The 24,462-nt window shown below is 45.5% G+C and overlaps 1 protein-coding gene across 2 annotated transcripts; it reads right to left on the minus strand.

The window, feature by feature from the left end:
* Positions 1 to 176: 176 nt before the first annotated feature.
* Positions 177 to 23,716, minus strand: Smco2 (single-pass membrane protein with coiled-coil domains 2). 2 transcript variants are annotated; one of them, XM_028891626.2, is made up of 10 exons: positions 23,634 to 23,716; positions 20,388 to 20,519; positions 17,749 to 17,854; positions 14,777 to 14,901; positions 13,669 to 13,818; positions 12,045 to 12,120; positions 9,681 to 9,737; positions 5,833 to 5,889; positions 5,112 to 5,290; positions 177 to 441 (listed from the first exon to the last, which is right to left on the minus strand). In XM_028891626.2, exons 2-10 carry the CDS (start codon positions 20,507 to 20,509, stop codon positions 243 to 245), a joined length of 1,071 nt encoding a protein of 356 aa, XP_028747459.1. In that variant the 5' UTR covers positions 20,510 to 20,519; positions 23,634 to 23,716; the 3' UTR covers positions 177 to 242. The 2 variants fall into 2 exon arrangements, with proteins under 2 accessions (XP_028747459.1, XP_037059879.1); XM_037203984.1 differs by lacking the exon at positions 9,681 to 9,737.
* Positions 23,717 to 24,462: the final 746 nt, after the last annotated feature.

Genomic DNA, 24,462 nt, shown 5'->3' on the forward strand with positions numbered 1-24,462 from the left:
TTAGAGGGCTGTGGCCTCCCATCATGAGTTCAAGACTAGCCTCCTCTACAGAGCAAGGTCCTGCGTTTAACTAATGAAATCCTTTTCACTTTTTCTGTGATCAACTAAACTTTACATAAGAATAGTATCTTTTATAAAATACTGAATGGTATCTTTTGAAAAATAAGCCAACAGCTATAAAATAGGAACATGTAAAATTTATTGGCGAGGAAGAGAGTTGGGTATCAGTAGCATTTGGATCTTTAGGATGGTAGCAAATCTTCTGCTTCCAAATTCAGGAAAGGCGCCATCATCTCCCGAAGCTCCCACATGGTGCGGCGCCCCAGCACGCTGGGCAGCACCCTTTCGAAGAGAAACGTGGCGTCCACAAATAGCGTGTAACACGACAGGCCAGTGATGGTGATCACATAGACCATGAGGAAGAGCTTCAGTGCGTGCTTCCTACAGCAAAGAAGACACGTGTTTAGTCCCGGAACAGAGCCTCATTTACGGTGCGGCTCCTCCACGCCCGCAGCTCCGCCCTGAGTGTGTGGGGTGCGGGTGGGGGTGGGGGATCTCTGACATATGATCCCGGTCTTCCTCAAAGGAGGATGCAGCGCATGCGCCCGCACCCGCGTTTGGTTGTGTTGGTCTCTTTGTCCTTGCACGCTTTCTAAGGTATAGTTGGGGGCCCCTTTGTTTGATACTACAGAATCACTGATTTTGACTGACTTTTAAAGATGCATTAATTTTCTATCAAGTGAATCAAAGTATTTCTGTAATATTTATTTTAAATGGTACACAGTCACCAAACACATGACGACGCACGCAGTGGCATATAAAATTATTCTGTACTGTACACTGCAGCTAGAGTGGGTATAAAGCAGCTTCTTATTGCGCACATTGTGTCCCAACTTGTATTCCACTAACGGACAGTTCCATCGCATAGCTCTTCATATGGCGGCTGACCACCTGTGTACTAGTCATTTCATTCTCTGATGAAATGTCCAAGTCCTTTACCTGTTTTAAAATCTGGGCTGTACTTCTTCCTGGCATTAGAAAAGTTCTTTATACATTATGGATACTAAATCCTTAATTTTCAAAATTCTGGAAAAGTTATATATGCATATATACATGTCTATGTATATATTACAATTAAAACATTACTGTGTGTGAATGTGCATGAGTATTTGAGAACCGATGCACATGTACTGTGGTGCACATGGCGGGTGGGGGTGGCCAGAGGACAGCTTTGGGGGGCCAGGTCTCTCCTTCCACTTTGTTGAGATAAGCCCTCCCTTGTTTCTGTGTTGAGAGACAAAACATTCCTGGGGAGAGGTATCACACACATCTATAACCTCCAGATAGGGAAACCACAACAGACCAAAATGTGGACACCACCAAAGTCCAGCTTGGTGAACTGGTGTGTTTTATTGGGGTTACCTACAGGACAGAAATGATCGAGACGGCACAGTGACAGCTCACAAAACAGGGAACGTGCAGCACACTGCACAGCCGGCAGGCAGCTCTGCAGGCGCCTCGGTTGGCTTGTAGGGGCCACAGACAGTCCAAACCCCTTCCTGGCAGCCTGCTGGCTTCTGCTTCCTCCAGGCAGCTGTTCTTGTCTGAGTCTTTTTAGCCCAGCTTCCTTCCATCTGAGATGGGGTGGGACTCTCAGTTTTTATTGTTTACTCTGGCAAGGAGGGGCCTGCTGAATCTGGTCAGTTTCAGGGATTTCCTAAGGCTATTTGAGTTGGTGACCTTCTTGCTTAAGGAGCTTCCCTGCAGGACAGAATGCTTTTTCAATCTTGCTTCAGAGCTGATTACTCCAGGCTGGGTGATCACAAGCTTCAGGGACATTCTCCTGTCCTCACCTCCCATCTTGCTGTGGGGATGTTAGTTGCAGGTGCATGCCACTGAAACTGGCTTGTTGTGTGGGTTCTGAGGATCAAATGCAGGTCCTCATGCTCAGCGGCAAGCACTTTTACACACCCTTCTCTCTGGCCCTGATTCTGGACAATGTCTCTACCTATTGATTCTATGGAGAAGAATATTCTGAGGTCATGACCATTTTCACTAGTGGCATTCTTTATCTGGCATTTCCTGTGCATGGTGGTGTACGTCTCAAATGATAAAGATCCCAGTTTCATAGTTCACAGAGTCTTAAGAATTCAAACAACTGAACTGCAATATGATGTTGGCTCCATGGCAGGGAAATGTGCAAGGTGCAGGGACACATGATGTTACAACCAGGCAACGAAAAGACAACTAAAGACTGAAGGGACACCAGCCCGCTAGAGCATGTGGTGCTGGCAGGCCTTGCCCGTCTCCCCCATTCCCTCCACCTTGCCCAAAACCACTAGATCATATTCCTAAAGCCACCCACCAAAGTCTATTCCCTTATTTGGCTACTTTCTCCTCCTACTTTCAGCCTCCTCAGGGGGCTGACTACCAAAGTACAGCCAACAAAAGCCCCCTTTGGTTCACCTAATTAACATGCCCAATTAAAATTAAACACCTCATCCTAACGCGGAGTTCCCCTTTTGCCTTTATAAACCGCCTTTTGCCTATGTGCCACATCTGTCTCCCCTCTATCCACAGGCAGCCCTTTGTCCCTCTGGAACAAATAACCCTTCCCTGTCCCCTTCTCCATCATCCCCTGTCTCCTTTACCACTGTGTCCTAGCCTGTTCTAACACAGACCTCCCCTTTTCTCCTCTTAAACATGACACCTGCAAGGTCATTTGCTGCTGTTTTCTGCCTGAGTCAGAAGCAGCCACTTTAACTTTTCTTCCCGGTTTAATAAAGGATCTCTGTGCAAACAGGTGTTTGGGTGTGGTTTGTGCCTAATCTGGGGTCTGGGAGGAAGTCCCCACTGTGCAGCGGTCTTCTTCAAAACCAACAACTGGAGATGCTCCAGAAAACAGGTTGCTGAGGACTCTGTCTGAGTTGGTGGCTGGAAAGGAAGGGTGGGAGGTCTTTTCTTGGAGAAAGGACTATTTCTTCAAGATGGTGTATCAGCTCTATAAGGGGATCCAAGGACTAAGAAATTAAGCCAGGGATGGTGATACACACCGAAATCCCAGCACTGAGCCCCAGCCTCGCGCAGGAGGATCCTGCCAAGGCCATCCTGAGCTTCAAAAGGAAACCATGTTTCAAAAGAGAAGATTTGAAATTTTCATCAGTATGTCTCCAATATTGTATAAGAAAGAGGTTCCCCAACGTACACCTAGAGAACTCCATATCCTACCACAGGGCATTTGCGTGTCCATGTTTATTGCTGCAGTATTTACAGTAGCAAGAAGATGGAAACAACCTAGATGTCCACCAACAGACGAATGGGGAAGGAAAAGAGTACATCTACACTATGGAATACTGTTCAGCTGTAAAGAAAACTGAAATTATGAACTTGGCAGGAAAGTGGATGAACTGAGGAGGTACACTATTAAGCAGGGTCAAGCAATCTCACAAAGAAAAAAAGGTTCTCTCGTCTGTAATGCATACACGTTTATACGTAAACGTCTGTAAATGTGATACTGTATGCATACGTGTTTATATGTAAACGTCTGTAAATGTGGTACTGTGTGGAATGTAGAAAGGACCCTAAAGCAGGGTAACGTTGGGTGACAAGGAAGGATCAATGGCAAGTAAAGGACATGAGTCACTGGATGTGGTGGGCGCACACCTTTAATCCCAGCCCTCGGGAGGCAGAGCCAGGCGATCTCTGTGAGTTCGAGGCCAGCCTGGGCTACAGAGCGAGATCCAGGACAGGCACCAAAACTACACAGAGAAAACTTGTCCTGAAAAAGCAAGAAAAAAAAAAGCCATGAGTCATGAAAGAGGATGTAAAGTTAATTGTCTCTCTAGCTTTGATTGTCATAGTTTTTTCCTTTGTTTGTGATTAGTAAGTCAATAAAAATATAATAGTGAAGGGTAAAACCCTAAGCCCAACAGCTTCCGAGTGTCTTCCAGCTGGACAGGGGCTTGATGACATGCACAGGCAGGTGCTTGTTTGAATGGTTGCCTTAATCTGGCTGTGTTTTATTTGCGAGTTCTTAACAATAAAGTGATTTTTTTTTAAAGTAGAGTGAGGGAGTAATCTTGTCAAACAAACAAAAGTTGCCAGATCTGCTTGATCAGAAGTTTCCTGTTGTGGAGGTGGTGACCAGAGTCTGTAAATTCCAGTCTTTAACTGGTAGATGGAGGAGCAGGAGAGATGGCTCAGTGACCCGAAGTTCAGTCCCCAGCATCCATGTGATAGCTCACAACATCTGTAACTCCAGTTCTAGGGACCCAGCATCCATGTGATAGCTCACAACATCTGTAACTCCAGTTCTAGGGACCCAGCATCCATGTGATAGCTCACAACATCTGTAACTCCAGTTCTAGGGACCCAGCATCCATGTGATAGCTCACAATATCTGTAACTCCAGTTCTAGGGACCCAGCATCCATGTGATAGCTCACAACATCTGTAACTCCAGTTCTAGGGACCTCCCTAGGTACCGGGCATGTATAGGGTGTACACACATACATGCAAGCAAACACCCATACACACAAAATAAAGTAAATAAATCTAAAAACTTTTAATTTTTAAAAAAGGATGTAGTTATATAGGTACTGTGGGTGTTTCTCGCCTGCCTAGCATATGTGAGGTCCTGCGTTCAGTCCCCTACATTGCACACATCTCAAAATGATTTAGAAAGATATTGTATACAGGTAAAATAGAAGTATTACATATAGGCAGATTTATCTAAAGTAATAAGAAAGCTATCTGTACCTATAGACTTCTTAATACAATAGATGTATAGTTAAAATAAGAAAAATCCTATGACTTTAATTAACAGACAAAATTTACAAAAGAAAACATTTTAGTCAACATTTAAAGATATCCAATGAGTCTTAAAATAGTTCCTGTGTTGTGAAGCTAGACCCACACACACATACATGCACATGCACACATGTACGCATGCACATACGCATGCATGTGATCTCACTATGTAGACCAATCTGGCCTAGAACTCAGAGATCACCTGCTGCTGCCCCTAGAGTGCTGTGATTAAAGGTGCATGCCACCACTCCTGATCACACTGGGTAAGTTTGTCCAGCCGGTGCCAGCCCTTTCCTTACTCACCACACTGGGAGTAAGTAGGGAGGAGTGTGTGACCCTGAGGGGGTTGGCAGAGCCTCGGGAAGCAGGGGCTCTGTTTGCTCCGCGTCTGAGTCTTCAGAGCTGTGGGAGTCTGTCTCCCTTCCTTGAGTGTGGTACATCTCCAGCTTAGTGTTCAGTACGTTCATTTCCTTATAAAAGCTCTGGGGAGAAAATTTAACAACACACAACTAAACATCCATGTACATTAGAGCGAGAGGCATGCTAAGGAGTATGGCTGAGGCTTGATGGGGTGAGGACCATCTACCCAGGGACGCTGATGAGCCAGCACCTCTGAATAGCAGGGTAATAACCCATCTGTTCCTGTTTCAGCCACACATTCACATTCCCCGCCCACACACACACATCTAAAGTGTCAGGGAAGAAACTCCGAGATGAACTTATTTCTCTGGGTAAGAGAGACAGGAGAGGTCTGGGAAAGAGATGTCACTTGCACTGAACCTTGCAGAATTCAGAACATGTAGACAGAGAGGATGGATGACTAAGAGGTGAGAGGCAGAGGAGTAAAGTGAGGACACACCAGAAACCATCAGGGTTCTTTTGGCCCAAGGCCTGAGGGATGGAAAAGAAGACTTGTGACCAGCCAGAGACCAGAATGAGGTGTAGATTAGCTTTGTGAACGAGATGCCAGGTTTAGCTGGAACCCAACTGACCTGCTTGGATAGGTGAACTTGGGGCTTCTCACCTCTATCCGTTCAATGAGTTTCTCCTTTAATTCACGGGCTTCATTGCAAGCATCGACCTAAAAAGACATCCACAGGTCAGAGTACACTGACAAGCACGTCTTTCTGGTTTATATATATTAAAATCTCTCATTTTTGCACCACATACAAAGTGGCTGTGCTGAGGTATTCACGTTTACTCAGTGACAGCTTCCGTGACAGTGGATTTCTGGGTCTGAGGCTGCAGCACAGTGGTGGAATGCTAGCCTACCATATACAGGACTCTGCGCTCTGTGCTCCTCACCACAAAAGCAAATGAATGAAAAACAGTGATGGAACAAACGTGAGGCAAACTGTTTACAAATCAGGTCATGAACTGCATATTACAAGAAGAATAGCCAAGATCAACACGGGTTATTTTCAGTCCTTTGTAAGTACAAATCCCCCAGTAGAGTGGTGCTTGCCTTTAATCCCAGCACACAGAGGGAGAGGCAAGCGAATCTCTGCAAGTTCAAGGCCAGCCAGGGCTGTGAGTGAGATTCTGTTTCAAAAATGAATAAATACATAAATGAATAAATAAATTTAGGGGCTGAGAAGTTGGCTCAGTCGATGAAGCATTTTCCTTGCAAGTATGAGGGTAAACGTTCAGATGCCTGGACCCCACATAGGAGCTGGACAGGCATGGGAGCTGCCTGAGAGGCAGAGACAGGAGCATCTCAGAGCAAACTGGTTAGACTAGCCAGAACTAGAGCCCTCTGGATGAGCGAGAGACCCTGCCTCAAAATAAAGTGGAGAGCAATTGAGAAAAATGCCTGATAGCAGCTTTAGGCCTCATGCACTTGCATACACACGCACAGGCACCAGCACACACACCTGTGTCCGTGCAAATATGTATGCACACACTCATGCATAGCACACACATATACATATGAATAAGATAAAAGCATAAGTCCATACAACAGCCTCTAGTAAGCCATTCTTTGTTTGTTACACCTTTTATGCTCCTTAAAAATCTAGGGCTAGAGAGAGGGCTCAGCAGTTGAGGACACCGGCTGCTCTTGCAGAGGACGCAGGCTCAGTTCTCAGCACCCTCATGGTGGCTCACAAAACACCTGTAACTCCAATTCCAGGAAATCTAGCACACTCTTCTGGCTTCCATGAGCATTGCATGTATGTGGTACACAGACATACATGCTGGCAAAACCATCCGTACACATACTATTAAAAACAAAAGTCTTCCATCAAGATAGAAGCTGGTGAAAGAGTAGGTTTATGATAAAATAAAGTGTTTTTTTAAATAGGTAAAAAAAAAAATTCCAAGGTATCAATGTAAGATCTCATCACATCAGCTTGACTATCTGGGCTCTGGCTCAGCAGGAGTGACCTGTGGGATAATACCTCTCCCATTTGCTCCCCAAATCTCCAGCAGGCTGTCTAGGAGGGAATGCATAGTCTTGTTTTGATTACTAAAGGCACACTGACAGGAGCAGGCGGAGGCTTTTTGTTCTTTCTTTTCTTAATTTTTTTTTTTTTTTTTTTTTTTTTTTTTTTGAGAAAGGCTCTCACATCTTCCAGGCTGGCCTCCAATTTTCTGTGCAGCCAAGCATGAACTTGAATTCAGATCCTCCTGCCTTCGCCTCCCAAACGCTGGGATTACACATGTGTGCCACCAAGCCTGGTTTATCAGGAGCTGGTGGTTGAACCCTGGGCCCTGCGTGTGACAGTCACTGAGCCACGGCCGTCGCCCTAGGACTGGACTTCTGGAGGCTCAGTTTCTCACAGGGTAAATACTCATATACAAAATCCCAACTGTCCAAGAAAACAAGGCTAGTAAACTCCAACGTCAGTCTCAAGTTGTACAGCAGTGACCAAAGATGACATCCCCTGGCACTGGAAATTCTGAGGAAAAGTGGCCCAGGAAAAGACAAGCTCCAGACGGACGCCTCTGACGACAACGTTATTCAGTGTGGAAATCCATGTGATGTTCAGAAGAACATAATCACACAAAATGTTCTCTGTGCTTATCTTTGAAGGGTCTAGGTCCTTCTTTTTGATTTTGTTTGTTTGTTGGAGACAAGGTCTCTTTACATAGCCCTGGCTGTCCTGGATCTCGCTCTGTAGACCAGGCTGGCCTCAAACTCACAAAGGTCTGCCTGCCTCTGCCCCCCAAGTGCCAGAATTAAAAGTGTGTGGCACCATAACCAGCTATTTTCCATTTTTTATGTGACCTTCTTTCATATTGTTTTAATTGCCAAAATAAGTGTTACTTGTTAGAAGAAAAAAAATCATACATATGTGATACTCCATGTGATGTTAATATAAATGGAAAGGGAAGAGAAAAAGTGAATTTTTACATTTTTTTTCACTTTTTATCACATTTGTTTATTTGTAGCTGGCAGCACTCCTGCCGTGGAACATGTGTTGGGGTCAGAGGACAGTACGCAGGAGTCTGTTCTCTCCTTTCATCGTATGGATTCCAGAGTTCAAACTCAAGTCGCCAGGTTTGGCGGCAAGCTGCTTCTCCCCGAGTCCTCTCGCTGGCCTGAGAGCGGCTCTTTTTATCTGGAACTAAGAGTGAGTCGTGTGTGTGTGTGTGTGTGTGTGTGTGTGTGTGTGTGTGTGTATGTGTGTGTATGTGTGTGTATGTGTGCATGCACTATAGTCTGCAGATTGCTCGTGAGGGCCGTGTGTGTGTGTGTGTGTGTGTGTGTATGTGTGTGTATGTGTGTGTGTGTGTGTATGTGTGTGTGTGTATGTGTGTGTGTGTGTATGTGTGTGTGTGTGTATGTGTGTGTGTGTATGTGTGTGTGTATGTGTGTGTGTATGTGTGTGTATGTGTGCATGCACTATAGTCTGCAGATTGCTCGTGAGGGCCGTGTGTGTGTGTGTGTGTGTGTGTGTATGTGTGTGTATGTGTGTGTGTGTGTGTATGTGTGTGTGTATGTGTGTGTGTGTGTATGTGTGTGTGTGTATGTGTGTGTGTATGTGTGTGTGTGTATGTGTGTGTTTTTTTGTGTTGTGTGTGTGTATGTGTGTGTGTATGTGTGTGTGTATGTGTGTGTGTATGTGTGTGTGTGTGTGTTGTGTGTGTGTATGTGTGTGTGTATGTGTGTATGTGTGTGTGTATGTGTGTATGTGTGTGTGTGTATGTGTGTGTATGTGTGTGTGTGTGTATGTGTGTGTATGTGCGTGTATGTGTGTGTGTATGTGTGTGTGTGTGTGTGCGTGCGTATGTGTGTGTAGATTGCTCGTGAGGGCGTGTGTATGTGTGTGTGTATGTGTGTGTGTGTATGTGTGTGTGTATGTGTGTGTGTATGTGTGTGTATGTGTGTGTATGTGTGTATGTGTGTGTGTATGTGTGTGTGTATGTGTGTGTATGTGTGTGTGTGTGTATGTGTGTGTGTATGTGTGTGTGTATGTGTGTGTGTATGTGTGTGTGTATGTGTGTGTGTATGTGTGTGTGTATGTGTGTGTGTATGTGTGTGTATGTGTGTGTGTATGTGTGTGTGTGTATGTGTGTGTGTGTATGTGTGTGTGTGTATGTGTGTGTATGTGTGTGTGTGTATGTGTGTATGTGTGTGTGTATGTGTGTGTGTATGTGTGTGTGTATGTGTGTGTGTATGTGTGTGTGTGTGTGTGTGTGTGTGTGTGTAGCTATAGATTGGACCTAGATCCCTCGAACATGTCTCACAAAAGCTCTACTACTGAGCCACTTCATCTTGAAATCACAGGATTGTTCATCTGAAAATGAGCATAGTAACACTGAGTCCCCTCCAAATGCTAACTTCTGAGTGGGACCCTTCCTTTGACTTTTAAGTTCTATGCTTTCAAGGGCTGTTTTTCCTCCTGGTTTATAAAGATGCCTCATTACCTGGGCCAATTTGATGTTCATTTCTTTTAATTGCTTTCTAATTCCTATGATCTTCTCCTATAACATAAGGATAGAAACAATTTTTAGGAGAAACACATGCATGGTCCACCAATGTCAGATTTCATAGTTATTTTCCCCCTTATAAATACGTTGATTTATAAAAGCCAACATCAAATGATGTCAGTAAGATACAGTTGGTAGCTCCGGAGAAATGGCCCCGTGGTTCAAACACTGACGCTCTTGTAGAGGATCCGGATTTGGTTCCCCAGCACCTACATGGTGGCTCGCAACCATCTGTAACTGCTGTTCCAGGGGGTTTGATGCCCTCTTTGGGCCTCTGTGAACACTACATGAATGGGACACATACAGACAAGCAGACACATACACACAAAACTTTTTTTAAAGGTATGGTTGGCCACACCCCATGCAAGTGAATCCCAAGCTAGGCATTGGGCTTGTCCAATACAAGTAACAGGAGCACTGGCCATCCTGAGCAGCCAGCAACCATCAGTAGCACGTGGTTACATATGGGGTTATGTATTCACCCTCATTTAGTACCACATCAACTCATCACCAGTCACCAAATCACTTGGTTTAATAAGGAGTTGTGCTATCAGGAGGGTGAGCATGGACTCCCGATCCTCTGCCTCCACCTCCCAGGTACTGGGAGAACAGACCTCCAGGGTCATTTTTTTAACTGCCTCCTTCCTTCCCTCTTCAGCTCCAGCAACCACCCGCCATTCCTCTGTTCCCATGGTTTTGCCTTTTTGTTATGTGACTGGATCATGAAGTCTGAAGCCATCTGAGCTGGTACCTTTCAAATAGCCTGCTGTGTCTGAGATCACTCATGCGGCTGGGAGAATCAGATTTTCAGTCTTTTTTATTTCAAGATGGTATTCCCTTGTGCACACAAGATATGGCTTATCAGTCTATCGATTGGAGGGCATTTGGACTGTTTCTGGTTCTTAAGCTCATGTGTGGCATTTGTTATGCTTTGTTTTTAGCTTGTACACAAAATTGCATAATTCCAGCACAGTTTCATACAAATGTGTGACACCTTCTCCTTTCCAATGATCTCAAGTCCCCACTTCAGACACAAGTCTCCCTGAGTGTGGTGGCTCACAGCACCGGGGAGACTGATGCAGCTGCCTTGCTGAGAGCTCAAGGTCAGCACAAACTAACAAGGTTAGTGTAGAGTATTCCATTATACTGTGTGAATATATGTCATTGTGATTGGTTTAATAAAGAAGCTGACTGGCCAATAGCTGCACAGAATGAGATTAGGCAGGAAAATCAGACTAAGGACACTGGGAAGAAGAAGAGGGAGTCAGAGGAGTCACCATCCAGATATGGAGAGGAAACAGGAGCTACAAGATGAAAGAGAGGTAAAGCCATCTAGCAGAATGTAGATTAATAGAAACCGGTTAATTTAAAATGTAAGAGTTAGCTAGCAACAAGCCTGAGCTATAGACCAATCATTTATAATTAGTATTAAGTCTCTGTGTGTTTATTTTGGAGCTAGTAGTCGAAGCAGGAAAACTCTGCCTATAGGTTAGTCTACATAATGAGTCCCAGATCAACCTATGTTTAAGAGAAGAGCCTCGTCTCAAAACAAAACAAAAACAACTTACAACTAGATCAGGGAGATGGCTCAGCAGGTAAAAGTACCAACCTGACTTACATCCCTGGGCCCCACAAGGTAGAAAGAGAAAACCTGGCAAGTTGTCTCTGACCTCCATTTACACACACACACACACACACACACACACACACACACACATGCACACACTTGCATGCATCCACACATGCATTCACATATACACACATGCATGCATACACACATGCACACATGAACAAATACGTATATGCTCAATGCATACACACACAGAGACATACAATAAGTACATAACTACAATAAAAAATTAAAAATAAACATCAAAGGAAAAAAACTCTCTCTGAGAAGTATCTCTAAGGACATAAAGAGATAAAGAAATAAGATGCTTCGGAGATTTAGAAATAACACAAGAACATATCAAGAAGTCATCCAAGGCCACATAGTCAGCTCTTGATTTCTAAGGACACAGTTAACAAATTCCCATTTCCTAGATGTTTTCTCTGAACTAGCAGGGCTGGGATTCTGAGATTCAGGCAGATAGGTCTCCTTAAGGCCTGTGTCCTCATGAAGAGTGCATCAAGACAGAAGCCTATCAGGAGGGAAGCCAGGTGGAGTTCAGGATTCTGATCAAACAGGGAATTGGTGTCCCCTGGAGGAAGGGGCCTGGCAGTCTGTGACGGAAGCATGTTTTCCCTCTAGCTTTGATCTGTTTGGAGGGAGGTGGAGGCTGAAGTCTGAACCCAGCTTACCTCAACATTTGTTTCCTGATCAGGGTCCTCCAAATGTTCAGACTGGTTTTCCAGGGATATCACCTCAGTTAACAGGCTACAAACAGATGGAGAAATGGACTAAGTCCTGTGAGTTGAGAAGACAGTCATCCAACATGGGAGAGATTTCCGATCTCTCAGAAATGAAGTGCTATTCTACATAGAAGGGCACAAAGGGGATGTGAGTGTTGGCTTCTCGAGAGAGGCTGCTGAAGGTGTGGGAAGAAAGGGTACAGGCTGGGAAAGAGCTGTTTCTCCAGTGCTGGGACTGGACCTAGGGACTTGTGCAGAGAGCCACTGAGCTGTAGCCACAGCCTGGACAGTGACGTTTGAAAATCCAAATTCTGAGTATCTGGGCTTTCATCCAGACTATATCACGGACCTTCAACTCAGCAACATGTTGGGTGTGGTGGTGCACACCTAATCCCACTGAGGAGGTAGAGGCAGGCGGATCAGGAGTGCCAAGCTAGCTTGGGCTACATGAGACACAGCCTTAAAACAAACACACAGAAAGAAGAAAATAATGGATTTTGTGATGGATCAAGGTGTGTTCTCACGGTGCTGGTTTCATAACTACATGCATTTGTGAAACTCACAGGACTTTACATTAAAAAACACAATTGTCATGTAATATAATTATACTTTAATTTAAAAGAGAAAATACTTTGTGTGGGATTTGGATCCTTTTTAATGCTTTGGAGGACAGGAAGGTCCACCTGGATGGGGTGTATATGAACAGACACTTGTGACAGATAAACAGCTAGGAATGCAGTGCCTTTGTGCTAGGAAAGAGGATGGAACATGGTAGGGAAATTCAAGTCTTCAGACACTGATCTTCAGCAAGAGCTTCTGTTTGTTCATCGTTGACTGTGTACCAGCCTCAAAATAAGCCCGTGACGAGGGTACCAGTAGTAACTTTTTATATATGAGGAAAGGCAAGTCCTTAGATAATAAATGGGCATCAGGATTCAAACTCAGTCTCTCTAATGCAGGTGTAGCTCGGTTAGTGGAGTGTTTGCCTAAGACCTGGGTTCAAATTCCAGCATAAGACAGGCTGTGGTAGCACATTCCATAATTGGGAAGTGGAGGCAGGAGTAGTAGCTCAGATACACAGAGCTTGGGGTTAGCCTGGGCTACATGAGACCCTGCAGGGCCTCGGAGAGATAGCTCAGCAATTGAAGGCCATGCTGCTTTCTCAGGATCCACATGGAGGCTCACAGATGCCTGTCACTCAAGCTCCAGAGGATCTAATGCTTCTGGCCTCCTGGGCACCTGTGCTTACATGCATGTACCCACACGCATAATACACACATAGGTAAAAATGATAAAAATAAATTGAGAGAGAGAGAGAGAAAGTATGCACACCCACTGGGTACCTGTGTGCATCTCTTTGATAAATAACTCAGTTTTAAATAAAGAGTGTATGGGAAAAATCATTGAGAGGGAGAGACTCATAGAGCTCTGATGTAAGCCTGGGATGTTGACTTCCAGCCCTGGGTCTCTGCTTCTTGCCCTAAGGCTTCACTGATGCTCCCACAATGTTCTGAGCTTTAAAGCTATGAGGCATCCTACTGTTTTCCTGCCAACCCCAATATCCAGTGTTTACCTCTTCACTGTGCTTTCTGTATTGTTTATCTTTTGTATAATGCTGTTGATCTTCTCCAACCAGTCAACGTGGTCAGCTCCAAGTTCTTTCATTTGTAGACCCATCTTTGCATTCCAGGAGCTCAGCTTGAGGATTGAGCTCTCTGGGGTCCTGCAGAAACAGAATCTGATCATTGGAAGGTAGGAAATGAAAAACACTTCACACAGCTCTAAACGCTCTTCCTTTGACTGACAAGCTGATCTATGTATGTGTTTCCCAGGACCAAAATGGGCCAGGTGGCCATTTATTTATCTGTATAAACAGGTCTTTAAAAAGCCTGGATAAAGCAATAATCCTGCAAAATATATATGTGTGTTAGTGAGACTCAAACCCAGGACTTCACACCGAGTAAGCACCCTACCACAGAGCTACACGCCCAGCTCTTAAAAGTTTTACACAGGGTTGAAGAATGGGCTCAATTGGTTTCAAGCACTTGTTGCTCTTGCACAGAACCTGGGTGGTTCATAAGCATCCATAATTCCAGGGACAGAGGAGCTGATAACCTCTTCTGACTTTTTTTAGGGACACACGCAGTGTTCGTATATACATGATGCAGGCAAAATATTCATACACATACTTTTTTAAAAAATTATGTATTTTTCTCAATGCTAAGGACTGAACCCAGGGCCGCACACACACTAAGCAAGTACTCTACTACTGAGCTATTGCCCCAGCCCTAAAAACAGATACATTTGAAATCTCCCGCTACGTAATGAATGTTAGGTCAGGACCGTGGCAGCAGAGGAGAGGTGTACCACGGGAGGTGACACACAAGGGCTTCGTGGCAGGCTTTTAATGATTCTTGGGATGATTTTCACATGTGAGCAGTTATCTGAGACTTTTAAGGTGTGCATCCATTCTCACTCCAAATCCAGGGACACTCAAAAGGCCTGGTGGCTCTGCCAGTGTCTTCAGCTCAGGACTGGCTGACCCTTCAGTCTCGCTGGGCAGGGTCGGCCCGTCCCTGTGCACACGGAGGCTGCATGGCTCAGCAGGCTTTCTCTGAGTTCCTTACTAAGCTTCTCCCCCACATCACTCAGCGCTCCCCACTGGTCATGTCAAAGCTTACGGTGCAGGGGTGCTCTTCTCTGAAAACGGTGAAACTTGAGGGTCCTCACAAACAAGAGTTACTTCCTGCTCATCCGGATTGCTCGGTGGGTCCTGGATGTGCTTAGATTCCTGCTCCAACCTATCCTGCATGAGCCGATGACAGAAGAAAAGTAGAACAAATGGGTAATCATGAGAGATCCTGGCTCCTTCAGCCCTGCCTGACACAGCCTGTCGAGGCCCCCTGCCTGCTAGTGCACGGATGAGATGGGAGACAAGGCCTCTGCCATGCAGCAGGCAGGGGTCGGCTTCCCAGCACCAGCCTCCTAGGAAGAGTTGTTTTTAGGGTGAACAGTAGAAATGCACCCAATCATGAACTCCAAAACTTGACTCAAATGACACAGCTCTTCTAGTCTCTTCAAAAACTCAACCTCAGACAGGCAGGAGTGCACATCTGCACCCCTGGCCCTCAGGAGGCTGGGGTAGGAGATTGCCATGAGTATGAGGCCTGTCTGGCTTACACAGTGAGTCCTGGGCCAGCCTAGGCCACATAGTGAGTTATAGGCCAGCCTGGGCTGCATAACAAGGCCACAACAAAACAAGGGTGGGAGCCCTCAATATCACAAAGGCCAAGTACAAGTGTTTCGTATTCAGCCAATCTACTGAGCTATGAATACTAAGTGCACGGCATAGATCTTGTTCCAATGTTAGTTAAAAAAGAAAAATACAGCTCTAGGACCTAGGTTCAGTTCTCAGCTCACAATCACTTGTGACTCCAGTTCCAGGGAATCTGATGCCCTCTATTGGCCTCTGAGGGCACCAGGAATGCACATGATGCACAGACATACATGTAGGGAAAACACTTATACACATAAAATACACAAATGAATCTTTGAAAATGACATAGCTCTAAAAACATTTGAGGCATAATTGAGGAAACTGGAATATTGAGAGAATGAGAAGATTAGACTCCTCTATGTGTCGAACTGCTAATTTCTTTAGATGTGCTGACAGTATTTTGGCTACATAGAAGAAAAATCTTTATTTTTAGAGATGCTTTCTGAAGGCAACAGGGACAAGTTGTTATGTTTGTCCTACTTTTAAATGGCTTAGCAAAGTGCATCTATTTATACACACAAAAATAAATGCTGTGAATGCTAACCATTTTAAGGTGCAGCTGTGAGAACACGCCTGACCATTGCTCTGTGCTTCTGTGGTCTCTTGTTATTTATCTTATGGCAAAGGGGTTGAGAGAAATAGCCTGCTCTGTTGTATTTAGTCCATAGAATTCCTTCCTTCCTGTTTCTCTCTCTCTCTCTTGCTTTTTTTTTTTTAAAATTCTGTAACACACATCTTAAAAGGTCTTATTAATAAAAACAAACCCAGAGCCAGGTATTGGGATAAACGCTGGAAGATCAGAGAAGCAGAACAAGCCACAGCCACCTCGCCTCACCAACTCCTCAGCTGATCCTGTTTCCTCAAACTGGAAGCCTCTGAGTCCTCATCCAAATGGATCTCAGCTGAACTGCTGCTAAAAGCTAAAAGCTTAAAAAGCCTCTAGTTCCTGGTCCTCAGCCTTATATAATTTTGTTTCCTGCTATCACTTCCTGGGATTAAAGGCATGTGTCTTTCCCAAGCAAGACCTGAGATCTCAAGTGCTGGGATTAAAGGTGTGTGCCACCATGCGTGGCTGTTTCCAGTGTGACTTTGAACTCAGAGATCCAAATGGATCTCTGCATCCGGAATGCTAGGATTAAAGGTGCGTGTGCCACCATTTTCTGGCTTCTATGCCTATCTAGTGGCTCTTCTGTTCTCTGACCCCAGATAAGGTTTATTAGGGTGCACAATATATTGGGGGACACGATATCACCACATTATTCTAAAGTCATTCTTTGGCATTTCAACACTACACATGCAAAAATGACTGAAAAATGACAGTAACTTACCTTAGAGCACCTTTTTTTTTTTTTAACTTTATCATAAAATAGTCTTTGAGGAAGTTTTAGGCAAAACTCCTGTGCTTTAATAAAACAATTTTTAAGCTGGAAAGAGAAAAGCTTGGGGTAGGCAGAACAGAGGTGTTCCTCACCAAGATACCCGCGTAAACCCCAGCCAAGGCCACTGCACACACCTCAGCGCTCTTCAGAAAGCAGTCTGTATCCTCAAGTAGACTTGAGGGGGCAAAGGCAGGTTGGAAATGCTCTCAGCCTTCGTGCAGATGGCTCACCAACGTTCATGTAACACAGCGGATTAACTGCTGGCACCAGGAACATACACGTGTCCCAACACGGTACATGTCACCTTATTTGGACAAAAGTCTTTGTAAACTTTGTCACTGAGTTAAAAGAGCTTGCAATCGGGTCATCATAGATCATCTGGGCAGCTCCCAAATCCAGCGAGAAGGCCCTCATGTGAGACAGAGGAGAAGGCATAGATGTGGGACAGGCACAGGGAGACGGAGACAGAGCCAGCAGTGAGCAGGCGCAGCCAGTGAAAGCCTAGACGCACCGGAAGCAGGAAGTGGAGGGATTCCCCCTGGAGACGGAATCAAGGCCGAATGAATAAATTCTGTTGGAAGACATTCAGGCAGGGGAGGATTTTACACATAACATCTGCTCTAAGGTGGCCTATGCCAGTGATAACTGAGCCTCACAGACACAAATGCCTTAACGCACAGGGGGCCGTGGGAAAGTTAGGAAGACCCTGTGCGTAGACAGCAGCATCCGGGAAACAGTGCCATACATGCCTCTCTCGGTGGCAGTGTTAAAGCTGTGAAGAGGAAAGCCTTGGCATGTTCTTCCTGCTTTGAGACACAGGTGAGGTCATTTCTTTACCTGCTATGACATTTCTGTCTGGCTGACTCCTTTTTCTTTTTGGCCTGCTTGTGTTGGGGTCTATTGTACCCAAGGCTGACCTTGAGCTCATCATTCTCCTATGCTCACCGCCCAAAGACTGGGATTACAAGCACATACCATCAGGCCCAGCTTAGCTTACCCATATTTTAATGTCCATCTCGTGAAGGAAATCAGCCTGTAGGTTTTTCGAAAATGTGTCTTTTTCCTCTGGCCTGTCCGAGGTGTGCTCCATTTTGACAATTTCCCTTGGCAATTGCAGACGACACAAAGCAGATACAGGTTGTTACTGCACCATAGGAGGCTGGCCTGGTCCTCTGCTCTACACGCTTTTAATGGAGACCTGTGAGACACTCCCAGCCCCAGGGAACATCTGCTACCCTCGTACTGACTTTGTCCTGGTGAATAATGTCATATATAGTGCATTTTGCAGAAGAGAAATAGAGCTGCATAAATATTTGTTGGCTGAATCCATAAATTTTTTATCAATGAGATTCCAAATTCCAAATTGCTGCTATTTGTATTTACATGTGTGGGAAAGATACACAGTAAAGAAACAGCCAAGAGTGAAGCCTCAAAACCACAGGTTCCAGAGGGTGGGTAGGCAGAGAGACCACTGCCTTGATTTATCCATCGATACAGACTGTGCCTTCAATTGTGAGCCAAGATAAACCCTCTCTGCCATGGATTGCTTTTGTTGTTGTTGTTGTTTAACTACAGCAATGGGAAAAGAAACTGAGACACACTGGTGCCTTTCTAATTGCCGTGACCAGTTTTTAGGAACAGGTCCACCATGGCGGAGAGGGGCGGAGCAGGTAGCTTATGCCTGCTCTCATCCAGTTGGCAATCAGGAAGCAGAGATCAGCAGGAAAAGGACCTCTAAAGCTCACTCCCCAGTGACCCACTTCCTCCAGCTGGGTCTCACGGAGATCCCACAGCCTCCCAAAACAGCACCAAATGTTGGGACCAAGTGTTCAAACACACGGAGCCACCTTTAAACCACAACAGCTTTAAATATTTAGTACGCCTACAATGTTCTTAATTCTTTACTCTTTATTCTTCCATAGAGGGTATGACAAGCATGCAAGTTTCTACAGGTCTGTACAAAAAAAAGTACATTTGTACACTTCCTTCTGAAGTTCCTTTGTAATAACCTAGTCGAAGTCCATTGCATATTAGTACATAAGGACTGCTTTATATGCAGGACTTTGTTGGGGCAGTATGATCATTTTTTATCTGGTGTGTGTGTGTGTGTGTGTGTGTGTGTGTGTGTGTGTGTGGTGTATGTGTATTCATGTTGTGTACATGTGTGTGTGCAAAGGCCAGAGATCAACATGGATGCCTTCCTCTATTACTCATCTTATTGTTTGAGTCAGGGTCTCTTGCTGAACCTGGAACTCGCTGTTTTGGCTTCACTGGCAGGCGAGGCAAACTCCTGGGTTCCCCCAGTCTCTGTCTCCCAGCACTGGCTTAGAGGCAAGCACTGTCACACTCTACATGGCTCTTCATGTGTGACAAGCACTTTACCAACTGAACAGTCCCAGTAGCACCCCAGGAAAATAATGTCACAAGCAGGGCTGTAATGGACGTCTTCCTGTCTGTGTGCTGTGTGTGTGTGTGCACAGGGACAGGCAGTTCCTGTGTGTGTGTGTGTGTGTGTGTGTGTGTGTGTGTGTGTGTACACCAGCACAGGGCAGGCAGTTCCTCCCTGTGTGCTCACAGCCCAGTCCTCTTCTCTCCTGTGTAGTAACAGTCTTAGAGCCCTTCGCCCACCTCCTATTAAGTTGTTATTATTTTACTAAACTACGTATATACGACACATATACACATTTAAAAAAATGAATCACAACAACCTTATAATGCATGTCTTTAGTAGGTAATTCCATGTCTGTGGACCCTGAGCCCAGAAATGGGCTGGGGACACTTCACACCTGCTCTGTGCTGGTGGATTGAAGGAGGTGTCCCCATGTCTCAGACATTTGGCAGCTTGGTTCCTAATTGATGGTGCTATCTGGGAGATTTGGGAGTGTGGCCTCATTGGAGGAAGTGTGCAGCTGGAGGCGGGCTTTCCGGGTTGTTGCCCCCACTTTGTGCTTGCAGTCCAAGATGCGCCTGCCGCCTGCTGCCTCTGCCCCACGCCGTGGACTCACCCTCTGGAACTGTGAGCCCAGTAAACTCCTTCTTCTGTAAACGGCCTTGGTCATGGTGCTTTGTCACCGAGAGAAGAGTAACAGATACTCAGGCTTAGGAAAGGACCCTGGCATCCATACACTTATGGAAATTGTCCTTAATCCCAGCAATTGGGAGGCAAAGGCAAGCAGATCTCTCTGAATCCAAAGCCAGCTTGGCCTACTTAATGAGTTCCAGACCAGCCAGATAGTGAGACACTATCTCAAATATAACCAACAGCAACAAGAGCTACCCATTGGCCTAGTTAAGGGACCAATTCCATCCTCACTGGTAAACCCATGATTATGTAACTAATGTACTGTTAATATGCATTCTAAATGACTGCAACTATTGATAAGGCAGCCATGAAGTAATCAACATGAAACAACCAACTTCCCAAATGGAAATCAAGTCTTGCCAGTTCTGCCTGATGAGGCCTCGTTCTGGTCATACTTTGGTAGATATTTATGAGTTAAAATTAGATGAACTGGAGAAGAAAACGTCTACTCTGACCCTGAACTTGAAATCTCTCATTATCGGCCTCCTGCTGGCCTCAGGAGGTCTCTAGGCAGGTCCCCAGAAGTGGCTCCTGGGAGCCCAGCCCTGACTTACTTCACACCTCCGGTCACACTGACGTTTTGGAGAAAGTCACTGTTCTCAGTCTGTTGTTCCTTGGCAGCTGTCCTCATCTGCAGGGACACCTCATTACTGAGGGCTGCGGGTGTGACAGCCATTACTTCAGCGCTACAAGGACAATGACAGGAGCGCTGTCAGCAAGGGCAGCAGTGTCCTCTCACGTGTGGCTAGTTCTGTTTCCCACCCTGCCACGCTGGCTGTCCATTCTAAGAGACCCCAGAGCAAGCTCCTGAGAGTCACTGTTCAAGTGTACAGAGCAAGGATTGTTCCCAAGACGTCAAAGTCTGTAGATCACCCTTGAATAGGGGCACCACAGAGACACACATAACCACCATTATTGGGGCAGAACTCTATGCTTACAAGTTATTTCTGATTATGTAATGCACACATTGCAAAAACTAGAAAAGAGAATATAAAATCACTAGTATTTCAGGTACAAATGACCAGAGACAGTCTCCTCCAGAGACTTGACCACTAAGGCAATTTTGGCCTATCACTTTCTGTCGCTAGACCTGGTATTTGTTTGGTGTTTCCCAACGCTGACAACTGTGTGGTTTCCAGTTCCTCGCTAGCATGATGTAGTAATGAGCGTCCTCATTAAGTATGGCCAGTGCTCCCCTAGCTACTGGGGCAACTTTCCTAGAACTGGATCATGAGATCAAAGTTAGTATCATACAGAGTCTTCAGGATTTAGAGAAATATTTCTAAATTGAACTTTAAAACAGAAAATGTTTGTATGGAAGGCTGTGATCAGAACCCAAATCCTTCATGCTGTGGGATGTTCTGTATACTCTGAATATGTTACTCTGGTTAATAAATAACGTGCTGATTGGCCAGTAGCCAGGCAGGAAGTATAGGTGGGACAAAGAGAGAGGAGAATTCTGGGAAATGGAAGGCTGAGTCAGGAGACGCTGCCAGCCTCCGCCATGAGGAGCAGGATGTAAAGTACTGGTAAGCCACAAGCCACGTGGCAAGGTATAGATTTATAGAAATGGGTTAATTTAAGATATAAAAACTAGATACAAGCCTGAGCCACACGGCCATACAGTTTATAAATAATATAAGCATCTGTGTGTTTACTTGGGTCTGAGGGCCACGAAGCTGGGCAGGAGCAGGATAACTTCAACTACACTTTCATAAGAGCAGCAGGTGCTAACAGCCCAGCCATTTCTCCAGTCCCCGCTCCCAGACTGAACTTCTAAAGGCTCGACCAACGTATACCATACCACCAGCAGCTGTGTGTGAGCCCGGCCCTTCACTCCAGCCAGGTGAGCTCACTGGAGATCGGAGAATCATGGGAGGGGAGTGTTCAAGCATTTCAGCAGTGACGATAACAAAGGGGAAAGAAACTCAAAGAAGGTGCAGGTGGTTCATATCTAGAGCCCCAACACTTGGGAGACTGTGACAGGGGGATTACCGTCACTTTGAGGCCAGCTCAGACTACATAGTGAGTTCCAGGCCAGCCAGGGCTTACAACATGAGATCTTGTCTCAAAATAAACAACCAATGATCCGCAAAACAAACAGGTAGAGAAGGGTGAGACAGAAACACATGTGAAAAGCTACAAGGAGGTGATGTGGAGATGGCTCTGTTGGTACAGAGACAGGAGATCTCTGGGTCTTGCTGGCCACACAACCTAGCCTACTGAATCCAGAGCTCCAGATCAGTGAGAAACACTGTCTCAAAAAAAAATGTGGGGACCATTGTCTTAGTTAGGGTTTCAATTGTTGTGAAGAGACACCATGACCACAGCAACTCTTATAAAGGAAAACATTTAATTGGGGTGGCTTACATTTTCAGAGGTTTAGTCCATTATCATCATAGTGTGACATGGTGGTGTGCAGGCAGACATGGTGCTGGAGAAGTAGCTGAGTGTCCTACATCTTGGCTTGCAAGCAACAGGAAGTGGTCTGTCTTACTGGGCACGACTTGAGCATATATGAGATCTCAAAGCCCATCTCCACAAAGGCACACTTCCTCCAACAAGACCACACCCACTCCAACAAGGCCACACCTCCTAATAGTGCCACTCCCTTTGTGGGCCATTTCTTTCACACCACCACAGCCATCAAGAGGGCTCCACAGATAAAGGGACTCGCTGCCCAGCCTGATGACCTGAGTCAATCCCCAGAACCCAAATGGTTGGAGAGAACTGATTGCTACAAGTGATCCTTTGCCCTCCACATGCACACCAGAGAAAATGTACCTATACATAAATATTAATTGATTGATTTTAAAGAACTAAAAACAAAGTAGGTAACAAACACACATCTGCACACCCACATTGCACACTCAGAGAAAAGGAGAGGTTTCTTTAACTTCACATAACACAGTAGTAGTGATAGTAGTACTAATTACACACTTGAAGTACTTTTGGTTAGGTAGGCACGTTCATTACATTATTTTATTCAATCCTTACAACCACCCTGTGGGCAGTCAGCAAGTCAGGTCTTAACTATTTCTACTTTTTAAATCAGGAAACAGAGTCAGCAATGACCCATGATTTGCCCAAAGTTTCCTTGCTAAGATGTAGTAGAAGCAAGATTTAGACTTTCAATTTCACAAATGTCTGTGAACATAAACCTGATGTCCATTCTGCTTTTAGGTTTGATATCAGCCCATCTTCTGAAGCTAACTCCAAGTCTCCACATGGTGGGAAGAAGCTCACCACCCTGAGCATGGCCCACAACAGCAGCTCATGAGCTCCATGCTTGCTGAACACACAAAACCTCTGCCCTCCCCAGCCTCCCTGGATCAGGCTCTTCATTTCAGCAAGACCCTGGTGGTTCCCAGACACAGGAAAGTTTGGAAGCACTCATTCTTATCGAAAGCACGCCCTCTTCTCCCTGTATCCCATCCTTTGTTTTACTGTTGACTTCCAGGGCTGTTTGGAATTAGTCAATGAGTGTGAACCTTTCTTCCTTTCTCCACATCCCACAAAAAATTTACAATTATGACTTTGGGAAAAAAAATGTGTTTTAGTCAAAAGGAACTAACTGATCAACAACTTTAGAAGACAGTTGACTCGTGGGGAATTGATTCACTAGCCCATCCCCCAACCCAAATTACCCTCTTCAGAGCCCACTTGCTGGATAATTTGGCATCTCAGAAATTCACCAAGCATGACTTGAATAATCAGGGATCTGATGAAACGGCCCAGCTATGAAACAGTGCACGGAGTGGCCATATTCTTGTCCCTCCCAATCTTGCCATCATGTGTACCTCAGAGTCCTGGGAGGCAGCACTTTGTTTCCCTGGGCTGTTTGGTAGAGCCTGAGTTCCCCAGCACCCAAGGCAGAGGCCTTGCAGTGTGGTCCACACCTGGGCAGGAAAGCTTGCAGTTGGGCCTGCTCCCTCCGACATTCTACTTGGAACCCAGCATGAAAAACTCCTAACTCCCTCTCCTGAGAGCAAAGACAGCAGTGTCTGGCCTGTCTCTAACCTGCACCACCAGCTTGCCTCAGTCTCCCGGTTTCTCTTCTAGGGCTAGAGCTGTCTCCCATCCTGCCATCTCCTCATCCATCAACAGGCCTCCGACACACAGTGACCTGAGATGCTCTCTGACCTCAGCTTCTTCCACCACACCCTTCAACTCTAGTCTCATCTCTCACTGTCCTTTTCCTGTGAGGCCTCTGACTTCTTCACAGGAGCTCAAACCTTCTGCCTGGACAACCGAGCTACAGCTCTTCACTCAGCAGAATGGTGGACCGTGCAAGCCATGGTTACAAGCTATGGTTCTGTCCCCTCCTGTCCCTCAAAGCCCATACTTCCTCTGACTACACACTTGGAAAACACACTTCCCTTTCCCAGGACTTCAGTGCCAAGTTTACACTTCCCTGTCACTTCCAGCCATCATTTACGGGAAGCCAGAGTACTGACCTCATGCCTTTACACCTCTCAACGCCTAAGCCTTTTCTCCTCACCTACCCAAATCGTCTAGCTGATGGAGATGAAGGTGGGATGGTTTATAAGCCTTATCTCTGAGTTCACAACCATGTTGGAAGCCTGGTTTTGCCACATGTCTGCTGTTTTGTTTGGGGCCAGAGCTAAT

Source organism: Peromyscus leucopus, chromosome 3 (genome assembly GCF_004664715.2).
Source record: "Peromyscus leucopus breed LL Stock chromosome 3, UCI_PerLeu_2.1, whole genome shotgun sequence".
In the NCBI taxonomy this organism is placed as follows: Eukaryota; Metazoa; Chordata; class Mammalia; order Rodentia; family Cricetidae; genus Peromyscus; species Peromyscus leucopus.